At 57.3% G+C, this 25,898-nt stretch overlaps 1 protein-coding gene across 2 annotated transcripts; it reads left to right on the forward strand.

Annotated features, from left to right (window-relative positions):
* The first annotated feature begins 867 nt into the window (after positions 1 to 867).
* Positions 868 to 25,077, forward strand: FRMD8 (FERM domain containing 8). 2 transcript variants are annotated; one of them, XM_044259664.1, is made up of 11 exons: positions 868 to 997; positions 1,308 to 1,392; positions 3,283 to 3,450; positions 7,243 to 7,344; positions 7,700 to 7,758; positions 7,876 to 8,042; positions 9,829 to 10,053; positions 12,167 to 12,290; positions 13,209 to 13,352; positions 19,268 to 19,472; positions 23,368 to 25,077. In XM_044259664.1, exons 2-11 carry the CDS (start codon positions 1,308 to 1,310, stop codon positions 23,484 to 23,486), a joined length of 1,398 nt encoding a protein of 465 aa, XP_044115599.1. In that variant the 5' UTR covers positions 868 to 997; the 3' UTR covers positions 23,487 to 25,077. The 2 variants fall into 2 exon arrangements, with proteins under 2 accessions (XP_044115599.1, XP_044115600.1); XM_044259665.1 differs by having other exon boundaries at positions 3,286 to 3,450.
* The last annotated feature ends 821 nt before the right edge of the window (positions 25,078 to 25,898 follow it).

Below are 25,898 nucleotides of genomic sequence, written 5' to 3' on the forward strand. Positions count from 1 at the left end.
CAGGAAGGTGCCCCACGGACCTGTTTTTCTCCCTGAGATCTACACATCAGGCGTACATGCCGCTTCCCCACAGCACACAGGAGAAGAATGAGGCACAAACAAGTCAGCTGCAAGAGAAAGGGAGCAGGGGTGGAAGAAGCACGTACACATGCTGGTGTTGCCAGGACATGTTGGTGACGTGACCTTGGAATAGGTGGTTTTCCTGTCTGTCTCTTTCCAGCCTGGGAACAGATCAAGGTCTCCAGACTAAGATAGAGAGGACTCATGTGACTGCTCCTTGGAAAATCAAGTGTGCTTGGCCTGAGTTTCTAGCATATAATTCGAGAGTCACTGGCGGTCGTTGAGTTCAACTTCTTCCTTTTACAGGAAAGGAAACTGGGGCCCGGAGAAGGGGCTTGTCCAGGCTGAGCCCGGCCAGGGACCCAGTCTTCTGACCCCAGCGAAGAGTCCATCACCCGTCACGGCCCAGGGGCGCTGCAGTACAGCTGCTGCCTGAGTCACCTCTACCCACTACCCGGAACGAGAGGGATCCCTGACAAGTCCCAGGAAGCACCTCCCTTTCACAGGTGAGGGGACCGGCCCCAAACCACACGCGAGTGAGTCCCCGTTCTCGATTTCCTCGAACCTTCGCTACACCTTGTTACAGGCCAGCGGGCAGCCCTGTGGGAGGCCACCGGTTGACCACGGGCGTGAGCAAACCCGCGAAGCCGCGTATCGCGGAGACCCAAGCTTGCCCGCGTGGGTGGGAGGAGAGAGCGCGCGGGCGCCGCGCAGGGCGCGTGCGCCGCAGCCCCGGGCTCCCATTGGCTCCTGCGGATTGGGAGGCGGGGCCGTGCGCGTCGCGCTTCCTCCGCCCCAGCTTCCGCGTCGCAGCCCCGGGAGCTGGTGCTTGAGCGGGTCCCGGAGTCCTCGCCCACTTCGGGGCGGGAGCCAGAGCCGAGGGTCGGGTTCAGACCCGGAGCGTGGGCTGAAGCGGCGGGCACTGACTCCCCCCGAGGTGAGTTTAGGGCGGCGCCCTGCGCGGGTTCCCGCCCCGGGTGGGAGGAAGGGCTCCGTGCCCTGAGCCGGCATCCCGGCCGGCCGAGCTTCGACCCCGCTCCTGACCGTCAGCGCCCTGACCCTTCCCACCAGCCTCGACCTCGAGGGGGCTGAAGATCCACTGCTCTGCCCACCGGTGCCTCTAGCTAATGCTGTTCACTTTCGCAGATCAGCCGGGACTCCGCCCTTCTTCAGGGGGAGCTTGAGGAGCTCCCCAACCCTCAATCCCTGGACCCCCCAGTAACCGTTCTTTCTCTTTCTCTCTGCAGATGGATGGGACAGAAGGCAATGCTGGGCAGCCGGGCCCCGCTGAGCGGTCCCATCGTAGCAGCGTGTCCTCCGTGGGAACCCGAGGTGGGTCCCTGTCCCCATCCCCTCCTATCTATATGGAGCTGGGGCCCCAGCCCTGGGGAAGTGACCCTGGCTTGTCATCTCTTTCATTCGAGAGAATTTTATGTATTCATTAACAAATAAGGTCTATGGAGGTGTGGAGAAGTGATAGAAGACAGAGCTGCCGGGCTTTGTTACTAGGCTGTTGGCCAAGGTGGGTTCTGTTCTTGAAATTCCCGTTTCTCATTTGTAAAAGGAGCAAGTCTTGCCGAGCTGTGAAATTCAAACGAAATCTCATGAATGGAAAGGGATGCGTTCAGGTTCTTTGATTTCTTTCTCACAAAAAGCGGTTTGAAAGCAGGGGTCATTATTTTCATTTTATAAGGAAGGAAATTGGGCCCTAGAGAGATTATTAAGTCACTAGGTCCTGGAGCCTGTCCTGCCTCAGTTGTCCCTACCTGAAAAGTGAGTCTGAATCACAGCCTCCTAGAGATGATTTTATGGTCCGTCAAGAAAGTAGCGGGTAGGGGCGCCTGGGTGGCTCAGTGGGTTAAGCCGCTGCCTTTGTCTCAGGTCATGATCTCAGGGTCCTGGGATCGAGTCCCGCATCGGGCTCTCTGCTCAGCAGGGAGCCTGCTTCCTCCTCTCTCTCTCTCTCTGCCTGCCTCTCTGCCTACTTGTGATCTCTCTCTGTCAAATAAATAAATAAAATCTTTAAAAAAAAAAAAAAAAAGAAAGTAGCGGGTATGGCAGAACAGACTGGAAATCCAAAATACGCTTTCACTTGTGTCAATGATAAACTACGCCTTTGCCTTTCATAGGCTTCACCCACATTTGACCCACAGCCATGCTTTGAGAGAGGGGTGTTCGCCCTGCTTTACAGATGAGACAACTGACATTGCTGAAGTCAGCCTGCTAGCCAGGGCCCAGGCTAGGACTGGGACCCAAGTGTACAGGCCTCCAAGCTCCAGCTCTCCCACAGTCCCTCAACTCCAGAGATGGGGAATTTGAATCTGGCTGCTCTTCCAAGGGTCTCCCTTTGGCACCAGCTTCCGAATAAGAATGCTATGGGCTGTCACAAGTAAAACCCAGCTTTTTAGACTGTATTTCTCCTGGCCTCTTTTTTTTTTTTTTTTTTAAGATTTTATGTATTTATTTGACAGAGATCACAAGTAGGCAGAGCAGCAGGTGGGTTGAGTGGGGGGAAGCAGGCTTCTCGCTGAGCAGAGAGCCCGACGTGGGGCTCGATCCCAGGACCCCGAGATCATGACCTGAGCCGAAGGCAGAGGCTCAACCCACTGAGCCAGCCAGGCGCCCCTCTCCTGGCCTCTTTAGACAGTCCTGAAAGACTATGTTATTGAGTCCTGAGGCATGAAAAATTGTATGGAAGCTGAGCCCTGGAAATTGCTTTACCCCCGGGGCAGCCTTAGGAATCCTCAATTCCGTCTGAGGCTGAGCCAGAGAGAGACAGTCACTCGCCTGAGCATAACAGTGGGTTGGCAGCTCTCCTGCTTCCCAGCCTGATAATGCCAACTCCTATAATCTCAGGATGGGTTCTGCCTGTCTCTGCCTCAGTCCCCACCTGTGGAATGTTCTCTGTCAAGGAAGAAGCCCAGCAGAGTCCTTGGGGCTGCCAGGAGAGTGTGTGGGAATGCAGTGGCCAGCCTTTTGGAGTTAGGGTGGGGCTGGGTTGGTTCCTGGGCCAGAGCTGCAGGATTTCTGGGTGGTTTGAGGGTCTCGAGTAAGTCTTAACAGCACTCTTCACAGGGTCCTTTGGGGCTGCTGGGGCTCTGTCTCTGGGTGTAGCCTTGGTCACCCCAAGGTGCAGGGAGAGGCCTCCAGCCCCAGTGAGGGGTAGGGGGGTCCCATGCCTAGGGAGCAGACCCAGCTGACCCCGCCTAGCCTCCGTTGCAGCAGCCGACGTGCTGGTGTACCTGGCGGATGACACAGTGCTGCCCCTGGCCGTGGACAACCTGCCCTCGCTCAGTGCCCACGAGCTGCACCGGGCTGTCCGTGAGGTCCTGCAGCTCCCGGACATCGCCCTGGACGTCTTCGCACTCTGGCTTGTGTCCCCTCTGCTGGGTAAGGCTTGGCTGTGAGAAGCCCAGGCTGGAGGGTCAGAAGGGCAGTGACCAGGGGCTGGGGAGGGGGCCGCTTCCGAAACCTCCGGCCACTGAGCATCAGGAGAAGGTGGGACCTACAGCTAGCCCCACTTTTAGGCCCCGGATCCCTGAGAGGACACCTGGCTCTTCTGCGCCCCCTCTTCTTTCTCTCTGCTGGTGGACGAGGAAGGGTCAATCCTGGCCCTCAGCCTCCGTGGTGCTGGAGCCTTGGGCATCAGGCGGAGCAGGATTAGGGGACAGGGAGGGAGGGAAGGGATCCATGTTCGTGGAGCACGTTCCGTGTTCTGTGCCGCAGCCCGAGTGGGCATTTCTTGAGCGAAATCCCTCCTTACCCTCATGGCCCCGGTCTGTGCTGCAGATGAAGAAGGTGCGGATTGGAGTGATGGGTTCCGTGAGTAGTAGGACTCAGATCGGAGTGGCAGCCTGGTTGGCCCCCCTCGGCCAGCCTCTTTGAACTGAATCCTGCTTGAGGGCAGGGAGGAAGTGACCTGGCCCGGGAAGCAGCCACCCCCGCAGGTGGGGAGGGCAGGACAGGCAAGAACCCAGCTTTCCTGCAGCCTGCTTGGCTTCTGGTCCAGGACCACCTGTGTCCTGGCCTTTCAGGCTGAAACCCCAAGGCAGGGGCGGGGGGTGCCAGGCGTGGGGGCAGGGGAGGTCCCTGGGGCCTCCGAATAGGGCCTTCAGCCTGCTGGTTCACACAGGAAGGGGGTCAGAGGAAAGGATGCTCCAAGAGGCGCCAGGCCGGGCATGTCTGCTGAGCTGAAATACTTTCCTTTCTTGTAGAGGAACAGGGGCAAGAAGCGGGTGACGGGTCCCTGAGGGCCCCGAGCAGTTACTTCTTTCTTGAGACCAATGGGATTTGTGCCTCTGCCCTACAGGGAGGATCTGTCCCAGCCTAGTGGGGGAGGGAATGCCCCTCCCATGCGTCTCCATCCTGTCTGTCCCCCCACCATGGAAGCTTCCTGTACAGCTGCTGCTCTCACCCCCCCTCTTCCTGCTGACACGTCTTCTCCAGCCGTTCCCCACTCAGCTCAGCTGCCCCTTTCTCAGCCTCCGGGTCTTGGCCCAAACGGTGGGCCCCTTGGTTTGTATCTTTGGGAAGCCGGGGGTGGCTCGCCCAGGTGCTGCCTCAGGCTCCCTGTCCCCGCAGCTGGGCCTCTTGTCTGCTCCTCCTGCTTCCTCCGCCCCCACTCCCTTCTCATCGCATTCCTGCTCCCCCCCACCCCGCAAGAACATGAATGGGCTGCCTGTGTGGCCGGCAGGGTCACTCTGGGCCACCGCCCTGTTGGGGACAAGGGTGGCTAGAGGCCCCGGCATGAAGTCAGCGCCCACTTGGTTCCCAGGCTGGGTTTCGGGAAGGCCGAGAGGCCATTTCAGCACTGACTCAGGTCCCTTGGAACCCTTGGCTACCCCTGACTCAGTGGGGTAAGCAGTGGCAGATGGCCCGGGGCTCTAGGGCAGGGGCAGGGCGCTCTTGGCTGGAGCCGCACTGCAAGCTGGATGATCGGGGAGTTTGTCCTTCTTGGTGCCCTTGTCACTCTGTATGGAACCGGTCCCAGGGACCATCAGTTTCATTTGGGTGAAAGTCACCAGATGGGAAGGCCCCATCGGAAAGCATGTGGAACCGCGGGGCCAGTGTCATGCTGTGATCCTGAGAGTCCTCTGAGCTGCTGGACTGGGCCATGGGCAGAAGGAAGGGCACCATCGTCCTGGCTCAACTCCCCTCCTTAGTGTCTTCAGGGGTCCCAGCTGGTCAAGTACCCTGTTCACTTCACAAATATGTGTAGAACCACACAGACATACCCCCCCCCCACTACGCTGGCTGGCACTCTAAGCGCCGGGACACTGGGAGCAGGACTAAAGGCGTCCCGCTCTCAGGGTCCTCGCAGTCTAAAGTCTGGTACAGGAGCTCGGGTCCTGGTTTAGCCGCTGACTCTTGGGGGCTTGGGTGGGCACTGTCCCTCTTTGGGTTTCAGTTTTCCACCTGTCCTTGGATGGTCTCTGTGCCGTCCAGCTCTGGTGTCCTGGGAGCGTCCAGGCAGAGAGCCCCCGGCGGCCCCGCTGAGTGACCGGGTCGGTGGGGTTGCAGAGGGAGCCTCTCCTGGAGGGGAGAGGCCGCTGCTGCTGGGGTTGCACGGCCAGTGCCCCTTCTGGGGAGGGGTGAGGCAGGGATGGGGACACATGGGTGTGGTCAAGGATCCACTTTGGATTGAGGGTTGAGGAGCCACTGCGGAGTGTGAATGGGAGAAACGGAGAAAGGGGTGTGAGGAAGCTGATGGCAGGGGTGGGTGGGAGAGGCTGCGGGCAGGAGCAAGGCCAGTGTGGGGGTCGTGGTTCCTGTTTGGGGTTAACATCAGGGACCAGATGGAAGTCCAAAGAACAGAGATGGGGACTCTTGGCTTTAAGCTGGTGGGATAAGGCACTGGGCCCTCTGCTGGGGGGTCAAGAGGGGAGCTAGGGGTCAGAAGTGAGGTCGGAAGGCAGGGGAAACCAGGTGATGGCATAGATGTTGCCATTCCCTGCTCCTTGACCTCCGGAAGCCATGCTCATTCATCACTGATTGCTTGGAAATGACCTCTGACTTCTCAAAGGCCATGATCACTGGCACGGGAGATGAAAGCCCTTTCTCATTACTGTTGAGTCTTGGGCCAGCTGGCTGCCCAGAGTCAAGGGGCTGGGCATGAGCGGTGCACTTGGCCATTCTGCCCACCTCCGTGAGGGCCTGTGGCGGGCCAGTAACCAAATCAGTGTGCAGTTGGCGTGGAAGGTGACGGGGGGCTGCCTTGGTAAAGGGTCTGGAGAAGGAGACACTGGAACCAAGACCTAAGTCAGCCAGCCACATGCAGGTCTAGGGCGAGGAGAGTCTGAGGCAGGAGGAACAGCAAGTGCGAAGGCCCTGAGGCAGCGACTAGCTGGGAAGGTTCAGGTGACTGAAGGGAGGCCTGTATAGCAGGAGCAGAGTGGGAGAGGGAGTGAGAAGATGAGCTGGGGAGCTGGATGGCATGGAATGGACGCTGGGGCTCCGGGGGGAGATGCTGGACATGGGGCCTGCTGAGGGGGAGGCCCAGGCTCTGCCAGGGGCAGGGGAGGGCGGCCCCTCGGGCCTGGGTCACCAGCTTTGTGTTCTGCTTCCTAATGGCCCCGGGGGGTTCATCTGCACCTCCATCCCTGGCACCTTCCGTCAGCCATAGCCTCTCCCCGCCAGCCGACCCTCGGTGCCGGAGAGAAGGTCAGAGGCTGGTGCTGCCTGGAGCCTGACCCTCTCTCCCTTGTGTGACTTCGGACAAGTTACTTAACCTCTCTGAGCCTCATTTCTCCCTATGCATGAAATGAGGATAGTGTTACACAGGGCAGATGCACGTCATCTACTTGAAGTCCTTCTGGAAGCTTCTACCTGCTCAGTTAATGCTGGCCATGACTGGGGCACGGGGGCAGGGGGTTTAGTCAGTTGAGTGACCCACACTTGGTTTCGGCTCAGATCGTGAGATCGAGCCCCGCATCAGCCTCCGTACTCAGTGGCAATTCGGGGTGGGGGGGCGATCTGCTTGAGATTCTCTCTCTCCCTCTGACCCTCCCCCCTGCCCCCTGCATGTGTGCACACATGCTCTTTCCCCCCTCTCTGTTGCTCAAATGATAGATAAATAAATCTTAAAGCCACCGACCATGACTGCCACCACCATGTTGCTGTGTCCTCGGGTGGCGGTCGTCCCGCTCGGAGGCACAGACGAGCCGCTTCCTCTCTCTCCCGCAGAGGTGCAGCTGAAGCCCCGGCACCGGCCCTACAAGCTGGGCCGCCAGTGGCCCGAGTTGCTGTTGCGCTTCACTGACGCGCCCGACGACGACGTGGCTGCGGGTTAGTGCTGGGCCCGCCTGGGCCTCCCCGGGCAACCACAGCTGCTCCGGGCACCTGAGGCTCCTCGATGCCAGAGATCGGGCCTGGGGAGTGGGGAAGCCCAGGCTCTGCCAGGGGCAGGGGGAGGGCAGCCCCTCGGGCCCCTGGGCCTCAGTTACCAGCTTTTACAGGTTCCTTGGGGGGAAGCCAGGAGAGGGTGGCGTGGGGTGACGTCGAGATAAGCCAGGTGTCCCACTCTCGGGACAGCCCTCAGGTTCCGGCAGTCGTGGTGCAGGAAGGCGGCACTGGACCTGTGCGGGGAGAGGGCTGGGCCGGACCGGGGGGCCAAGCAGTGACCCCCAGCCTCTCTCCTCAGATGAGCCTTCCCTGCAGTTCCGAAGGAACGTGTTTTTCCCAAAGCGGCGCGAGCTCCAGGTGAGGCCGTGAGCCCCGGGTGGGACCACCCATCTCCCGGGCCCTGTGTCCCTAGACCCCTGGACACGGGTGCGGTGGCCCAGCTGAGCGGCCCCTCCCCACCCCACCGGCCTACAGATCCACGATGAGGAGGTCCTGCGGCTGCTCTATGAGGAGGCCAAAGGCAACGTGCTGGCCGCACGGTACCCGTGCGACGTGGAGGACTGTGAGGCCCTGGGGGCCCTGGTGTGCCGCGTGCAGCTCGGGCCCTACCAGCCGGGCCAGCCCACAGCCTGCGCCCTGAGGTGAGGGCCGGTGTGACCCGAGGCAGGGGCCTATGGCGGGGAGGGCTGCCCTGGAACCCTACTTCCAGGCAATCTTCTAAGATCCAGAGTCAGGAGACCTCGGCCCTAGGGCTGGCCCTGACACCGTGTGGCCTTGGGCAAGTCACCCCACCTCTCTGAGCCTCTTTGCCAGCTTCGTCCCAAACTCCGGGGAGGAGGCTCCATTCCTCAGACACCAGCACACAGGCTCTGCGCTTCCCCCTCCTTCAGCCACGCTCCTCACTGTGCGAATTGACGATGCCCTGGGAGCAGACCAGGCCGTTCTCAGATCTCCGTGAACCATGATCCTGAGGGTCACAGATAAGCCCAGTGGAGAGGAACTTCAGCACAGCCTGCTCCTAGACTCCCCCCACCCCAGCACTGCAGGGAACAGTGTTGGAGGAGGTGATGTGCAGAGACAGGGCCCTGTGCCGGGGGACTGGCAGCTCACTGAGCCTGAGGGCTCCCCGGCAGGGGCTGGTGGCCAGAGGAAGCCCAACCCCGGGGTGTGTCTGCTGCTGTTGCCCCTGATGGCCAGCGCAGCCCAACGTGTGTCTATTTGAGGGACTTTGTCGACCTGAGTAACGGAAAGGTCCAGAGGTGGTCCAGGTGTAGTGGGCTCCAGTTGGGTCCCCAGATACCTGTCCTTGTTCCCGTGGCACAGCCCATGCGCTTAGGGCCGGCTCGCGCTCAGGCAGGCCAGGGAGCCACAGCAGTTACGTATTGGCGGGAGAGGTCTGTCCCCTCACATTCCAGACTCCTCAGACTCACTCCGACGTCCCCTTCCCCTGGCTGAGCCTCAGGTCCACCCAAAGGGGACACCGTGGCCAGGGTGGTGATGGGCGGGCCCTGAGTCTGCACAGGTCTGTGGATGGGAGTGGGGAAGGCCAGGTTTCTAGTATATGTGCTGCCGAAGCGAGCACGGAAGGCCAGGTTTCTAGATGACGGGCGAGAGTTGTTGCTGGAAGAAGGGACGCGGGGGCACAAGCAACAAAAGTGCCCCCGGGAGCTCTGAGAAGGGTGATGGCCCCCTAGACACCCCTCCTCACACCGCCCTACCTCAGCCCTCCCTCCGGCCTGGCCGCCTTTGCCGGTGGCCTGGGGCGTTTGGTCATCCAGAAGGCATAGCAGAGCCACCTCCGCTCTGAGGTGAGAATGGTATCGTCCACGACACTCGGTGCCAGGCCCAGGCCAGCGCCCTTCCATGCAAGTAGCGGTTAGCATCCTTACTTGATCCATGGAGAACCCCCGAGAATGTGCTCGCTGCTCCAAGACAGAGCTCCGGCTGACTCAGCCTCGTGGCCCGGTTATCCCAAGCTGCCTGCTTCATGGTTGCATTACTGGAAACCTCTTTTCCTTCTCCGAGATTGTGGGTTGGTGGTGGGTTTTGTTTTTGTTTTTAATATCTCCGTGTTTGGCAGAAAATATGTGGAAAGCTCTAGGTCACTTGCCTCACGTTTTTTTCTTTGTCAAAGTTCCACTAACTCAGAAATCTAAACCTTCCTGACTCAGCGGCGGGGCACTGTGCTGAAACCCTCCAGCCACGGGCTGTCTGGGCAGGGGGGCTGGTTGCAGCTCCCCTCTTGGTCTCCTGGCCTGCCCTTTAGGCCAGTCACCCACCAGGCATGCTTGCTGAGCCCGTGGTGCTGGTCCGGGGCGGTCCTGATCCGGGCCCTCGCTTGCCCTTGCCCAGGAGCAGGCCACACCCTGAGGCCCTCAGCCCCGGAGCCCCTCCTCATGCCAGGCCCCCATCTTCCTTCCTCTGCAGGGAGAAGCTGGACTCCTTCCTCCCCGCCCACCTCTGCAAGCGGGGCCACGGGCTCTTTGCTGCCCTCCGGGGCCGAGGGGCCAAGGCGGGCACAGGCGAGCAGGGACTGCTGAGCGCCTACTGCCAAGTGAAGGAAGTGGCCGGCAGTGACAGCGAGCCTGGGGCCTCCCTGAGCCCCCACTACCGTGCCTACCTCCTCAAGAGCCACGAGCTGCCCTTTTACGGGTGAGCGACTCCCTGACTGTCCTCGTCATGGGCCACCGCAGCCCTGGGCTGTCCCCTTCCCCTGACAGCCCAGCACTCTCTTGGCCTGGGCCAGCACAGCCTGCCGGGGTGCCTGTCCCTGCGCCAGCCAAGCTCTGTTGTCACGTGAGGTGTGTCTTCACACCAGCACCTTGGGCCCCGCGGGTACCAAGCTGGACACCTGTCCTCCCCTCGCTCCCGTCACAGGCCAGGCCCCCAGACAGGTCCTCTGCCTCCACCTGCCACAGCCGCGGGGTGGGCGGACCTGCAGACCTTCCGTTGAGCCAGTTCTGCCCTCATGCTGCCCACAGTGGTTCGGTGGCTCTCGTGTACCTACTGGTGGCCTTTTCGGCGCTACCAGTAACTTGGTAGCAGAGAGGCCTGGCCCGTGCCTGGTGAGGCTGACGTTCCGATGGGACAGGAGACGGCAGCAGAGGTAGGAACAGACTGCAGGATGGCAGGGGCCACAGCCGGGTGACCGGTGAGGACAGCGTGATAGTGCTCTGCTAGGGAGGTGCGGCTCAGACCAGCCGGTGGGGACGTCGGCAGGGAGACATGGTCAGGTGCCGGAAACGCTGCGGGCAGAGCAGGCAGAATTTGCTGGACAGGCGTGTGGTGGAACGAACGAAGACAGGGAGATGGGACTCCAGGGGGTCTGGTCTGTGCAGCTGGGGGATGGCGTCGCCAGCTGAGGTGCCCTGGGCCAGGGCACAGGCTGGGGAAGGTCACGGGTTTGGTTGTGGATGTGTCAATCTGGAGATGCTCGCTGCATACTCGGTGGCCATTCTGAGCGGACGTGTAGGTTTCTGAGTCTAGAGTCGGGTCATAAGTGGTGGGTATCAGCATCTCGGTGGTTTAAACCCGGAGCCCCAGGTTTTGGCCGAGGAGGTGGGTGTGGACCAGGCACAAGGAGGCCCCGGGCCAGCGAGGCTGGTCTCTAGGTCTGGAGGCGGGTCTCTACAAGCCAGGCCAAGGGGAATGGCAGGGCAGGAGGAAGTGACCAGGCGTCCCATGCTGCTGCTTCCCTGTCAAGTTCAACATCCCCCGTGCGGCCGTTAGTGGACCTTGGCTCCAGCATCACGGGGTAGCAGGGGGAGGAGGAAGAGTGAGAACAGACCGGAGACAGCAAGTGTGACCAGCGCCTTCCGGGGTCAGCGCCATGGGATGGAGGCAAGAGATACAGCGTTTGTGGCTGGAGTGGGAGAGAAGGTCTTTCGTTTTGATGGTGGGTGAAATGCGTGTGTGCAGACAGCAATAGCAGTGACCGTGGGTAGACGAGGGCAGGCAAGCGGCTGCTCTGGGTCAGTTCAGTGATCTGTGAAGTCGGCATCTCGGCCGTTTGCGGACCTTGTCGAGGTCTTGCAGGAGTGAGGCTCTTCATGGGAATCAGAGGCGGCACGTGCTTGTGTCCAGGCCCGCCTCGGTGCAGGGGTGCAGGCAGTCAGACAGCGGGACTCTGGCTGAGCCTGGTGCAAGGGCGCAACGGGCCAGGCAGCCATGGGAGGGTGAAGGACATGACAGGACTGGGGAGAGGGCGGCGGCTCAGTGAGATGGCCTGTCAGGGCCCTACACCGTGCCCTTCCCAGTGTCGAGCCCCAAGGCCTCCCGGGGTGGCCGCTGCCCCCTCATGGGCCCCCCCACACAGGTGCAGCCGGACCCCACTCCTGCTGAAGGGTCTTGGCCTGACAGTGGGCTGCAGGGCTCTCCCCACCCTACCATGGCCTGGCCGCCCCCTGCAGCCTCAGCCCGAGTCCTGGGGCTCCTGGCCGTTCCCCGGACATAACTGGCTACCCCACACCCAGATTCACGCTCTTCCCTCTGTCTGGTGCGCACCCTCCCCTGTGCCCCGCAGTTCCTCCCCTGCCCATTCACACCTTTCCGTCCTGCACGACCAGCACCGATGCCGCCACCTCCAGGAAGCCTCCCTCCCGCCCCACTCTCAGTTTTCACTGAAACTTCAGTTACCAAAACAGCTTAAACGTCTCATGTGCCTGGGACAGGGCCTGGCCAGAGCACCATGGCAGCAGAGCCCAGACCCTGGACCGTCTTTTCCTGGTGCCTGAGGTGACAGGCTAACAGCGGTTCCCCTCCCCAGGTGCGCCTTCTTCCACGGTGAGGTTGACAAGCCGGCCCAGGGCTTTCTGCACCGTGGCGGGCGGAAACCAGTGGACGTGGCCATCAGCCTGGAGGGCGTGCACGTCATTGACAGCAGGGAGAAGGTGCCTCTAGCTCACCCAGGGTGGGAGCTGGGTTGGGGGGCAGGGGACCTCCCTGGAGAGGGAGTGGGGCCCTTACACAGGCCTTCGCGGTTCCCCTGGGCCCATGGTTGGCCTGGAGGCAGACTGGATGGCTGGTCTGACCTCCTGTCCTCCGATGTCGCTGGGGCTTTCGGGGGCATCCAGGAGCTTCCTTGGGGTCTGCTCTAGATCAGCCTCTCTGGCTAGCGGGCAGGGGGAGGCTGCAGCTGGGATGAAACCTCTGAGAGGAGGGAGTCCGGCATGTTCTGGCCGCTCTGTTGGACCAGTAGCTGGACACTAGTTTGCGTTTTCCAGAAAAGCCTCAGGACCAGAAGCTCTCCTGAGTCCCGCTTCTCCCCGCCACCCCCCACCCTCCGTGTTTGGCACAGGCTCTCTCTTGGTTCCCTGCATAGGTCGTGTGAGCATCCCACCCGGTGGGGTGATTTCTTTGCACTCGGGCAGGTCTCTCCAAACCAGCAGGAAGGTGTGGGGTGACTGCTGCTTGTCTCCAGAATGGGACCCCAGCACCTCCCTATGCTGGTGCTGGGCCCAGAGCCCAGCTCGGCCTCCTGCTGAGATGCTACCCAGCTGGTCTTCTGGAAAAGGTCGCCCCTCCCACCCACATCTTCCTGCACTTGACCCTCCCAGCTGTCCCCGGGCTTGGCCTTGGCCCACAGATGAGAAGTGCTGCGGGTTAGGCCTACCCAGACCGCAGTTCCCCTACCCCGTGAGGGTCTGACGAGAGCAGGGGCACCTCGAGAAACTCATATAGGAATTTAGAGTCAGCCTCGGAGGTAAATAGCCTGGCAGGTCGTCCCCTCCTGGTGGCCCCTGAGTAGGATGGGGAAAGGAGGGGACTCTGCTCAGCTGAATCCAAGCCCTGCGTCTCCCTCTGGGCAGCACGTCCTGCTGGGCCTGCGCTTCCAGGAGCTTTCCTGGGACCACACGTCCCCCGAGGAGGAGGAGTCTGTCCTGTGGCTGGAGTTCGATGGGGACAACGAGGGCACACCTGTCAACAAGCTGCTCAAGATCTACTCCAAGCAGGTAGTGGGTGTCGCCTGCACGGGTAGGGGTGGGGTGGCGGGGGCTCAGGGCGCCCCAGACTGTTGGAGGCTCCAGGCTGGCCCACGGGGTGAGCCGGCTGCTGAGGGACCCTGGGAGCTGACATCCGCTGAGCTGGGGCCACCATTGAGTCAGAAGCTTCCCGGTGCTTTGTGACCAGCCTGCACTGGCTCCCTATCCTCAAGGCCCCCCGGGAGTTGGGTGCTCTGGGAGGAGGAGCGGGCATGGCAGGGCGAAGGCCCCACTGTGCCTATGTTTCAGTCCACTCACCTAGCCCTCGCCCCTGCCCCTCCTGCTTCCAGCCCCGTTCATGGCACAGGCCTCCCTCCCACACTTTGTCCTTTCGTCTTGGCACTGACATGGGTCGGGGCGCCTGTCCCTGAAAACACACCTCCGCCCCAGCCGCCATCTGCGGTCTCTGGACCTTCCCCTCCCCCTCGGCACCTCTCTGCAGCCAGTCCTCACCCCTGCACCTCCCAGCCGCAAGCCCAGTGGCCCCTGCTTTGCCAGAGTGCACATGCCTCTGTCCTCCATCCCCTTGACCTCAGAGAGGTCAAGAGCTCAAGCTTGACCATGAACTCTTGGACCCTCCTGTCCCCTCGCATGGCTCCTGTGACCCACTGCCCTGGCGTCCCTGAGCTCTTCCCTCTCACAGCTCTGATCCTCGGCTGGTCCCACCTTTCTGCTGATGACTCCATAACTTCTACATCACTAGGCTAGACTTCTTTTTTATTTTTATTTTTAACATTTAGTTTATTTATTTGAGAGAGAGAAGGAATGAGCAGAGTGGAAAGGGAGAGGGAGAAGCAGGCTTCCCACTGAGCAGGGAGCCGGATGCGGGGCTCGATCCCAGGACCCTGAGATCATGACCTGAGTCAAAGGCAGACAATTAACCAAGCTGCCCAGGTGCCCTAGATCCTTTTTTTTTTTTTCTTTTTTTTTTAAATATTTATTTATTTATTTATTTGACAGAGAGAGAAATCACAAGAAGGCAGAGGCCTAACCCACTGAGCCACCCAGGCACCTCCTGATCCCTTTTTTAAAGTAAATGTTTTATTGAATTATACATAGAGAAAAGTGGCCAAATCCTAAGTCTCCCAAATCAGGTTTTCCCGAAATAAACCCATGTAACACCTTTCAGGTTGCAAAATAGAACCAGGACCCCAGAAACCTCTTGAGCCCCCTCCCAGGCCTCCCCGCCAAGGGACACCCCATCCTGAAACATCCTTGTTTTACTCTTGAGTCGTTCCACCTGGTTTGAGCCTTCTAGCAGCAGGTTCTAGCCGCAGTGTGTTCTCTTCTGTCTGCTCCGTTCTGCTCCAACCTCGCCGCAGGTAGTAGTGGCTCGACCTTTCGAGGTGCTCTCTGGTGCGCCAGCATCCAAATTCACCACTCTCGCATCCCGTCACTGAGGGACACTTGGGGTTCCGGTGTGGGACCGTTGCCAGCAATGCTGCCACGATCATGGTCGCGGGCGGACCCCGGGGAGCGGAAGGGCCGGTCCAGCAGGTCAGCACGTGCTCGCTGGGGCAGACATGGCCAGCTGTCCCCAGCGGTCGTGTGGATGCGAGCGCCCTGCCCCTGTCCACTCCCCAGCCTGGCCCGTTGCAGCCGCTCTGGAGGGAGAGTCATGCCATCTCCTTATGTTTTTGTCCTTTTATTTTTCAGTCCATTTCATTGAGGTGTAATTTACAGCCATGTTGAGAGTCTGTTCTGATGCATTAACATGCCTGTGTGACGGCACAGTCGGGCGGAGAACAGCGGATTTGCTAGTATCTTCCCAGCCACGACGTGTCTGTTCACACCTTTTGTCAGTTTTTTATTGGAGTTACTTGCGTCGCTCCCCAGTGTCTGCATGGCCTTAGTTGGCATTCCCCCCAACCCGCCGACCCCGGGAGCTCCAGGCGCTCCGCACCCTTGCCCAGCACATGGTCTGTGCCAGTCCGGTCTGCCAGTCCCACAGATGCCAGAGGGTGAGGCCACTGCCACTTCCATGCCCTTGTCCTTGTGACCCATGATGTCGAGCACCTTTCCTTATGCTCGTTCACGTCCAGACACCGTCGCCGGCAGAGCGTCGGCTCAGGGCACCGGCCATGTTTTCACTGGGGTCTTTGCTTCCTGAGTTGGGAGCATTTATCCTGTATCTGGCATCCTTTAGCAGGTACGTTTTGTAAATCTTTCAGTCTGCGATTTGACTTTTCATTTTCTTAATTTTTTTGAAGAGATGTTTTTAATTTAGATGGAATCCATTTTATCAGTTTTTTTGTTTGTTTGTTTTTTCTCTTAAGGTTTGTGCTTTTGGCTTCCTTGGAAGCCTTTGCCTAACCCCAAGTCACAAAGATAGTCTGTGTTTTTCTTCTAGAAGTTTTTGAATTCTTTTTTTTTTTTTAAACTTATGGGCAGCTGGGTGCCTCAGTCGGTTACTCGTCTGCTTTTGGCTCAGGTCGTGATCCCAGGGTCCTGGGGATCCCAGTCCTGCATCCGGCTCCCTGCTCAGTAGGAAGTCCTCTTCTCCCTCTGCCTCTGCTGCTCCTCCTGCTTGTGCTCTTGCTCTCTCGAGCTCTGTCAAATAAATAAATAAAATCTTAAAAAAAAAAGATTTGGGGCACCTGGGTGGCTCAGTTGGTTAAGTGTCTGCCTTCAGCTCAGGTCGTGATCCTGGGGTCCTGGGATTAAGCCCTGCATTGGGCTCCCTGCTCAGTAGGGAGCCTGCTTTTCCCTCTCCCTCTCCCCTTGCTTGTGTTCTCTCATGCGCTCACTTTGTCTCTCTAATAAATAAGTAAAATCTTTTTAATAAGGGACGCCTGGGTGGCTCAGTTGGTTGGACGACTGCCTTCGGCTCAGGGCGTGATCCTGGAGTCCCGGGATCGAGTCCCACATCGGGCTCCCAGCTCCATGGGAAGTCTGCTTCGCTCTCTGACCTTCTCCTCGCTCATGCTCTCTCTCACTGTCTCTCTCTCTCAAATAAATAAATAAAAAATCTTTAAAAAAAAAAAATCTTTTTAATAAGATAAAAAGATCTCTTAAATTAATAATTATGAAGTAATATTACAAATATTAATAAATACTAATATTAACTTATAATATTAATACTTAATAAATAAAAAGATTTTATTTATTTGAGAGAGAGTGCTCCTGTGCATGTGGCGCAAAGCAGTGGGGAGGGGCAGAGGCAGAGAGAGAAAAGCAAACTCCCTACTGAGCAAGAAGCCTGACATGGGGCTCGATCCCAGGATCTGGAGATCCTGACCTGAGCTGAAGGCAGACGCTTAACTGATGCCCCCATAATTCTTAATAAAATTTCAGAAACTAGATGTTTATAAGTTTAAGTCTGGTCCATTTCAAGTTGCTTTTCTATGTGAAGCATGATATGGAGCTCAAGATTCTCTCTCTTTTTTCTTTCTGTTCCAGTGTTATTTGTTGAAAAGACTACCCTCTCTTCATTGAATCACCCTTGTGTCTCTGTTGCAGTTCAGTTGGCTGAGGTGTGTGGGTCTGTTTCTGGACTGTCTGTTCTGTGCCCTTGATCTCTATGTTTATTTTTCACTAATATTACTGCATTGATCACTGAAACTTCATAGTAAGTCTTGAAATCAGGTAGTATGATTTCCAGAACTTTGTTCTTTTTCAAATTTCAAATTTTTGACTATTCTCATTCCTTGGCATTTCCATTTAAATTTTAGGATAAACGTCTTGATTTCTACCCTTCCCCGAAAAAGCCTCCCGGGATTTAGATTAAGATTACATTGAATCTGTAGATTAATTTGGAGACAGTTGACATTGTAAGTCTTCTAGGCCATTGATTTGTGTGTCTCCATTTGTCTTTGATTTTTTTCACTAACATTTTATAGTTGTCAGCATACAGATACTGAATGTCTTCTATTTTACTTACCCCTAAGTATTGCTTTGCTTTGCTTTCTTTCTCTTTGTGGTCCTACCATAGATGGCACTTTTTAAAATTTATTTTTATTTATATGTTTTTTAGTGACATAAAACTGTATTCTTCTCTCACATAACATTATGGGTAGGAGGTCTAGTCCAGATCTGTTATTGCGAACTCAGACTCCTTTAATCTTACTGCCTGCAATGCATATTCTCTTACTCTTAAATTCATGGGGTGCATGAGTGGCTCAGTCGTTGGAGAGTCTGCTTTCAGCTCAGGTCATATGATCCCAGGGTCATGGAATTGAACCATGTCGGATCCCAGTTCTGGGGCAAGCCTGCTTCTCCCTCTCCCACTCCCCCTGCTTGTGTTCCCTCTCTGGCTGTCTCTCTCTATCAAATAAATAAAATCTTAAAAAAAAAAAAATTCACCTCATGGTCCAGGATAGCTGCTTCAACTCCAGCCATCACATGCTAGACAACAGGAAGAAGAGGAAGGGAGGAACACCGTGACTTCATTTCAGTTTTCAGTTGTTCATTGTGATAGGTAGACATGCAGCTTCTGTCACCTACATACTGATACATCCTGCCACTTTGTTAAACTCACTCACTGGTTCTAACAGTTTTGCTGCAGATTCTTTGGAGTTTTCTCTGTAGGCAGTTGTGTCATCAGGGAACAGGGACAGCCATGTTCTGACCTTCCAGTCTGTGTGCCTGTGTCTGTCTGGCCTGATTGCTCTCTCTTGGACTTGTAATACCGTGCTGAGCAGGTGTGGGCAGACATCTGGATGTGCTCCTGACCTCGGAGGGAATTACATTCATTCTTGCTCTAAGTTAGTATATTGGCTGCAGGTTTTTCAGAGACACTGTCATCAGGTCGAGGAAGTTCCCTTCTGTTCGTGGTTTGCCAAGCTTTATCTCCGATGGATATTAATTTTGTCACACGTGGTGTAGTTTCAATGGCCGGCTCCCTGCACCTTGGGGAGCGCTGTGCTGTGATCCGAGGCTTTGTCCCAGGGGCCTTAGAGGGCTCCCTGTTTGGCTTACAGCCCTGGGCCTCTGTCCCCGCTGGCTGCCCTCCTGTTCTCCAGCCCACTGCCCACTCTGCGTGTGAGGTCTCTCGGTGACAAAAGGCAGGTGCTGGCTGGGTTGTGTTCCTTCAGGGAGGCCTTGGGCTGCACTGGACGGCCCAGGTACCAGCCACTTCTCTGTCCCCGTGGGGCCATCCCCCTGGCCGCTGACCCTGCTACTCCTGGGGGTCCCTTTCTTGGGGGTATGGATCCGCGTCGATCACTGCCGTACCCCATGGCCTGTCGCCGCACCAGCACGGGGTGGGCGCTCAGTAACTCAGGGACGCCACCGCTGACAGCTTTCTGTCTCTGGATCCGTCCGACCCCCGGGGTCCCCATCACGTGGTGTCCAGACCGTGCTCACTGACACCCGGTCACCTCCCCTTTTCTGGCAACAAGTGTTACATGTCAGGTTTGTTGAGAAGGTAGCGTGGTTGAGGAAGGGGCCGGAGGGAGCCACCCGCCCGCACCCCGTGGTCGGACCACCCCCCTTCCTCATAGGCCTGCAGGTTCTTCTCTCAGCCAAGTCTCCTCCGTTCCTACAACCCAGCAAGCCCCGGCTGGGCCCTCTGCCTCCCTTCCTCACCCTCCGGTTACCACTGAGCTCCCTTCCCCCTCCAGCCCGACGGCAGCAGCCTGGGGCGCTTGGCCTTCCCGGTCTGGGCCTTCTGCCTGGAAAGCTCTTTCTCACCTACCCCGCCTCCCAGAGCTGAGACGGGGACCCCTGCTCCTCCCCCAGGACTGACATCCATCAGGACTGCCCTGTCCCCTGGCCCACAGGCACCTGACTCCCCCCTTCCCCTGCCTTTCTGGTGTAAGTGGTGGTTGTTTCGTCTCTGCCCCCCCCACCCCCCAGCAGAAGTGGGGGGGGGTCTGTCTCGCTCCACAGAGTATGGAAAGGCTAGGTCTCGGGGAGACCTCAGGTGGCCCCTCTCTCGTCCCCAGGCCGAGCTGATGAGCAGCCTCATCGAGTACTGCATTGAGCTGAACCAGACTTCAGAGCCCGCCGCCCCCCCAGAGAACGTGTCCGGCGCCCCCTCGGCCGCGGGCTCCCCGCCGCCCCCCGCTCAGCGCCCCCCTCTGCGCAGGCAGGGCAGCGTGGTGAGCAGCCGCCTCCAGCATCTCTCCACCATCGACTACGTGGAGGAAGGTGAGCACGTGCGCACGCACGTGTGCACGCACGTGTGCACGCCGCGGGGAGCCCCGGGGACTGCGCATCGGGGGTCCAGCTGGCAGGGACCTAATTGGGGGGAGGGGGCGAAGCCAGGGGAGGGTCGTGTCTCCTGAGCTCTGGGGCTCTGGCGGGGGGGGTGGTCCTTTTCTGTCCCGGTCCCTGCTGTGTCCACAGATGTGTTCCCCGCAGCTGTGTCCGAACAGGACACGCTGGAAACTCCCCGTGTCCGTTATTTGAGGTGTGCGTACGGAAGCAGCGGGGCCGCGGCCCGGGGAGTCAGGGCAGCGGGTACACGGGCGGTGTCTCAGACCGGGCCCTGGAGCAGACACATTTGTGGAAGAACTGGTGACATCCGGAATGTTGTCGTCCAGTCAACTGTGTGGCAGCGCGGTTCATTTTTTAATTTTGGCAAACACGCGGCGGTAACGGAGGGACTCAGCCAGCACCAAGAGAAGCTGGAGGAGGGCATCTGGGAATGCTTCATATTCTCATCTCTGGGCCTTCTTGATAAATCCAGAATTATTCCAAAATAAGCTTTTATTTATTTATTTTTTTTAAGATTTTATTTTTTTGACAGAGAAAGACACAGCAAGAGAGAGAACACAAGCGGGGGAGTGGGAGAGGGAGAACAGGCTTCTCATGGCGCAGGGAGCCCGATGCGGGGCTCGATCCCAGGACCCTGGAACCATGACCTGAGCCAAGGGCAGATGCCTAACAACTGAGCCACCCAGGTGCCCCAAGGAGGGTTTTTTTATTTTTATTTTTTTAAAGATTTTATTTATTTATTTGACAGAGAGATCACAAGTAGGCAGAGAGGCAGGCAGAGAGAGAGGAGGAAGCAGGCTCCCCGCCCAGCAGAGAGCCCGATGTGGGTCTTGATCCCAGGACCCTGGGATCATGACCTGAGCCGAAAGCAGAGGCTTTAACCCACTGAGCCACCCAGGCACCTGCCCCAAGGAGGTTTTATTTTATTTATTTTTTTTTTTTAAGATTTTATTTATTTGTCAGAGAGAGAGGGATCATGACCTGAGCCGAAGGCAGCTGCTTAACCAACTGAGCCACCCAGGCATCCCCCCAAGGAGGTTTTAAATGTAGTAACTAAGACCTGGATTTAAGTCTTAGTTACTATAAGTGACTGGCTGACCCAGTCAGTAGAGCATGCAACTCTTCACGTCGGAGTTGTGAGTTTGAGCCCCGTGTTGGGTAGGGAGGTTACTTAGAAATAAAATCTTTAAAAAAAAAAAAGAAAGAATCTTTAAAAACAGATAATTAGCAGGGGACGCATGGGTGGCTCAGTGGGTTAAAGCCTCTGCCTTCAGCTCAGGTCATGATCTCAGGGTCCTGGGATCGAGCCCCACATCTGGCTCTGCTCAGTAGGAAGCCTGCTTGCCCCTCTCTCTCTGCCTGCCTCTCTGCCTGCTTGTGATCTCTCTCTCTGTCAAATAAGTAAATAAGATTTTTAAAAAATCTTTAAAAACAGCAAGATGTTCACAAAATAAGGCCAAGTAATAAAAACCAGGTAGCACAACCACCCACACCAGAGTGCATGCATGTATGGGATGAAGGAGACCTGCCCACTACAGTGGTAAATTTGTGTAACTTCAACTTTTTATTTTGTGTTTCTTTGTAGCATTTACATTTTTGACAACAAGCATGTCATTTTTTTTTTTTTAAAGATTTTATTTACTTATCAGAGAGAGAGAGGGAGAGAGCGAGCACAGGCAGACAGAGTGGCAGGCAGAGGCAGAGGCAGAGGGAGAAGCAGGCTCCCCGCCGAGCAAGGAGCCCGATGTGGGACTCGATCCCAGGACGCTGGGATCATGACCTGAGCCGAAGGCAGCTGCTTAACCAACTGAGCCACCCAGGCGTCCCAGCATGTCATTTTTTAAAAAATATTTTATTTATTTGAGGGGTGCTCCTTCCCTATCCTCCAACCCCGACTCGTGCTCTCTCAACAGATAAAATCTTAAAAACAGGGTCACCTAGGGGCGCCTGGGTGGCTCAGTGGGTTAAGCCTCTGCCTTCAGCTCAGGTCATGATCCCAGGGTCCTGGGATCCAGTCCCATGTTGGGCTCTCTGCTCAGCAGGGAGCCTGCTTCCCTTCCACTCTCTCTGCCTGCCTCTCAGCCTACTTGTGATCTCTCTCTGTCAAATAAATAAATAAAAATCTTTAAAAAAAAACAAAAAACGGGCAACTGAGTGGCTCTGTGGGTTGGGCCTCTGCCTTTGGCTCAGGTCATGATGTCAGGGTCCTGGGATCGAGCCCCGCATCGGGCTCTCTGCTTGGCAGGGAGCCTGCCTCCTCCTCTCTCTCTCTGCCTGCCTCTCTGCCTGCTTGTGCTCTCTGTCAAATAAATAAAATCTTCTAAAAAAAAACAAAATAAATAAAATATTTTATTTATTTGAGAGAGAAGGCATGAGCAGGGGGAGGGGGTTCGGCCGCAGGACCCTGAGATCATGACCAGAGCCGAAATCAGATGCTAGATGCTTAGCTGACAGAGCCACCCAGGCACCCCAAGCATGTCATTTTTATAATCAGGAAAAGCAAAACAGTTTTTCTGTAACATAACCATTTTCTACTATTGTAGTCTTCCTTGGTGTGGCTAGCAGGCGTCACCTGGCTCCCTGTTGTGGGACATGACAGTTAGTTCCAGTTTTTGGCCACTGCAGACAACATAGCTATAAATCCGTGCTGGGAATCTGAACCGCTTCCTTGGGATAAATTCCTGGAAATGGGACTGTGGTGTCCCACGGCGCATGCACCAGCCGTCCAGCCCCTCTTGAGCACACGGCAAGAACTTGTTCGGGTCGATGTTTGGATATTAGGGAGGTTGGACCAATTTCATATGCGTGGCCATTCGTGTTTTCTTCATGGATTATTGTTCATTTATTTGTGTTGCCTTGTTTTCTTTTGTTGTTTTTTTTTTTTCAAGTTTTTACTAATTTATTTGACAGAGATCACAAGTAGGCAGAGAGAGGGAGAAACAGGCCTCCCACTGAGCAGAGAGCCCAACGCAGCACTCGATCCCAGGACCCTGGGATCATGACCTGAGCTGAAGGCAAAGGCTTAACCCACTGAGCCACGCAGGCACCCTATTGTTTGATTTTTTAAAATTAACATCTACACTAATGTGGTATACGTGTTTCGGTGAATGAACATGGATACAGTGTTATTAACTAAAGTCCTTCGCTTTAGCCTAATGTCCTCTCCCGCGGCAGGCTCCCAGCAGGGATGCCACACTGCATTTGCTGGTCAGGTCTCTGTAGGCGCTGCTGGTCTGCGAGGGTTTCTCAGATTTCCCTGAGTTTTGGTGACCTTGAACGTTTGGAGGAAGACCGCTTGGGACAGCATAGGAGGCCACGTGACCGGAATTTGCCGGATGCTTTCCCCATACGTAGGCAGGGGTTGTGGGCTGGGGAGGAAGGTCCCAGAGGTCAAGTGCCATTTTGATCTCATCCTATCAAAGGTGCGTGATCAACATGACTTAGGACAGTTGGTGTTGACCTTGTCACCTGGCCTGAAATTTGAACTTGTGAGATTTTTTGACTTACTGAGGCGCACCTTCGGCCCGCCATGCGTGCTGTGGGTGTTGTATTTCTTTGGTCTGTTCTTGAACCAGTTTGAGCAGAAGCCCCTGAGTCAGCGTTGCTGGCCCGGCATCGTGTGCAAACACGGATTTGCCTGTGATTTGGGAGGCCGGCCCCATGGCTGGACGAGCTAGGGTCCCCGGCTCCGACGGTTCACGGCTGCAACGAGGGGGATCCGTCTGAACGGGCTCTGGCAGGAACCAGCCGCTGGCGCCTCTGGGGTCCTGGACCGCCGCACCGTGGGAAGCCCTCCCTCAGCGCGGTCCTCCTTTTCCCGTGACAGGTCAGCAGATCAAGCGGGTGAAGCCGAAGCGCACCACGTCCTTCTTCAGCCGGCAGCTGTCCACCAGCCAGGGGAGCTACACCGTGGTGCAGCCCAGCGACAGCCTGGAGCAGGGCTGAGGGCCGCGGCGCCGGGCAGGGGGAGGGCACAGGGGGAGGCTGCCCCTGGACCTGGCCCAGCATTCATCTCCCACAGGGGCAGGACCGGGCTGCGGCTCTGGTGTGGGGCAGGGGGGCTCCCTCTGGAGGGAAGGAGTGGCTTCTGCCTGTGAGGGTCCACGGCCCGCACAGCTGGCTGGGGAACCCCCCCAGAGGGTCCCGCTTGCCCTTCCCCTGGACTCTGCTCCACGGCTGTCTCAGGACCATCTGAGGAGGCTCTGGCCGCCTCCTGCCAGCCAGGGACTTGCCCTTGTGCCCCTCTCAGGATGGACAGTGTCCCCTGCTCTGCGGTCCTCAGGGGCAGCGCTGACGGCAGGGGGCCACCGAATAGGATTTGGGACCTGTAGGTCCAGTGTGGGTCTTTGGTCTTTTCCCTGGACGCTGGTGACCACATCCCCGCATTCCTTCGGCCACATTCCACCCACACTGCATGTCTGGGGATGGCTCCGTGGGGCGGCAAGGAGGCAGGCCGAGAGGGTGACCGGCTCTGGCTGGTTGGAACTGGAGGGAGCCAGGCAGGGCCTGGCTCAGGAGCCCTCTGTGCCCTTCACTCAGGCCTTGTGGTCAGGACACATTCTGACCGGAAGGAAGTGCCTTTTTGCCAGCCTTTGGGGACAATAGCGTGCCAAGAGGTGGATGTCCCGTGTTTGCTCTTTTTTTTTTTTTTTTTTTCCGTGTTTGCTCTTTTTTTCATCTGCTCCAGTTCCACGAAGCCTGGGAGCTCCGGGGTAGCTTGGGGAGGAGACCCCCACCCACCTCAGAGCTGCCTGCTCTCCCTCAAGATGGCGCCGAGGTGTCCATCCGCACAACCCCGGGGGTGGCCTATGCCTGGGGACGTCCCACTCGAGCTGGTCTCCTCTTTCCAGGGACATTATAAGGAGGCTGGATGTGGGTTGGGCGTAGCTTTTCCCCCTGCTTCACCCTCCTGGCTTCTCCCAGAAGAGCCAGCCTAGAGGGGGTAGAGGAGAGCGGGCCCAGCCCCTCTGCGCCTCCACGGTGGGTCCACGGCCCTCCCGGCACTTCTGAGACTTTCCACAGGCCCAGCCCCGCTGAGCACTGGGCTCTGCTTTGCCCTCCCTCCCTGTGGAGAGCTCTGGCAGAGGAAATGCAGACTGGCCTGCCGGCTCAGATGTTCCGAGGTGGGCTTGCCTCCGGCAGCAGGGACTCTGTTGTTTGTTATAATAAATGGGCGTCCGCAGCCTTTTGGAATTTCCCACCCAGAGGCCATCTCATCCCTCTTCCTGGAGTCACTGGACGGGAGCGGCCCAGCCCGCCTGGCGCCCAGCCCTCTGGTTCTCTCCTCCCACTCGATGTTTAGACCCAGGTGAATGCTTATCTGTCTGCTGGGCTGGCGGCTGGCGGGGGTGGGCGCGGGCACACATGACTTGTTTTCACTCTTCAGTCTCTCCACTGTTATCTGAGCATCCCTTGTGTGCCATGACCTTTTCTGCCTGCCCTTTAGGACAAAGCAGTATTTTACCAAGTGCCCTTTGAATATTCTCGTTCTTTTGTATCATGTGACTTCTTAATAATAAAATAAATTTCCAGCAAACTTTGAGTGGCTTACGTTATGAAATAAACTAGTGTGTTAATTACACCCTGGGAGTCCATTACAGGCTGCTGGCTTGCTTTGTAGTAAATATTCATCAAGGTACTCAGCTCTGTGGGCTGCCGAGCTGAGCTCGATGGAAAGCCCAGAGGGTCGTTCTCCAGTCTCGTTGGTCGGTCAGGGACTCCCAGGCTGAGAAGGTCCAGGAGGGGATTGGGGGTTCGTGGTGAAAACCAAGCGGGGTTCGTGGTGAAAACCAAGCAGGGAGGTCCGCAGGGAGGCAGGGGGACAAGGAGCTGACAGTGGGCAGGCTGGAGCCTTTGTCCCTGTCCCCTGAGCCTAAGCCATACAGTCATGGCCTGTTAGACCCCCTGCTGCCCCAGTCCTCCTCACACCCGGGAATGGGGGCCCTGGGCACAGTCTGAATTGCAGCACTTCAGCCGAGAGGCCAGAGAACCCAGGGGGTTGGGGTGATTCTACCCACGCTGAGGGCTTCTCGTGCCCTGGGCCTGGCCAGGGGCATCTTGTTTGCCACAGATCCCGGTGTGGATAGGCACGGGCTTTGGCCCTGGGGGTAAGCACACCATTTGGGGTCTGCAGTTCACACTGTGAACGATTTGGGAGCTCGAAGGAGCAAGCCACAGGTCTGTGTGGCAGTGAGGTCCTGGGACTAGGCCTCTCCCCTAGTCATGCCTCCTGGGGGGGTCCTCCGTCTGGCAAGGGCAGAGTGGTGCTATGACCGTGGGCACGTACATGAGCCTCCATTTGACCTTTAAGATGGGACTGGTAATAGTACTGTGACTAGGGACGCCTGGGTGGCTCAG

The sequence above is a fragment of the Neovison vison genome, chromosome 7 (assembly GCF_020171115.1).
Source record: "Neovison vison isolate M4711 chromosome 7, ASM_NN_V1, whole genome shotgun sequence".
Taxonomy (NCBI): Eukaryota; Metazoa; Chordata; class Mammalia; order Carnivora; family Mustelidae; genus Neogale; species Neogale vison.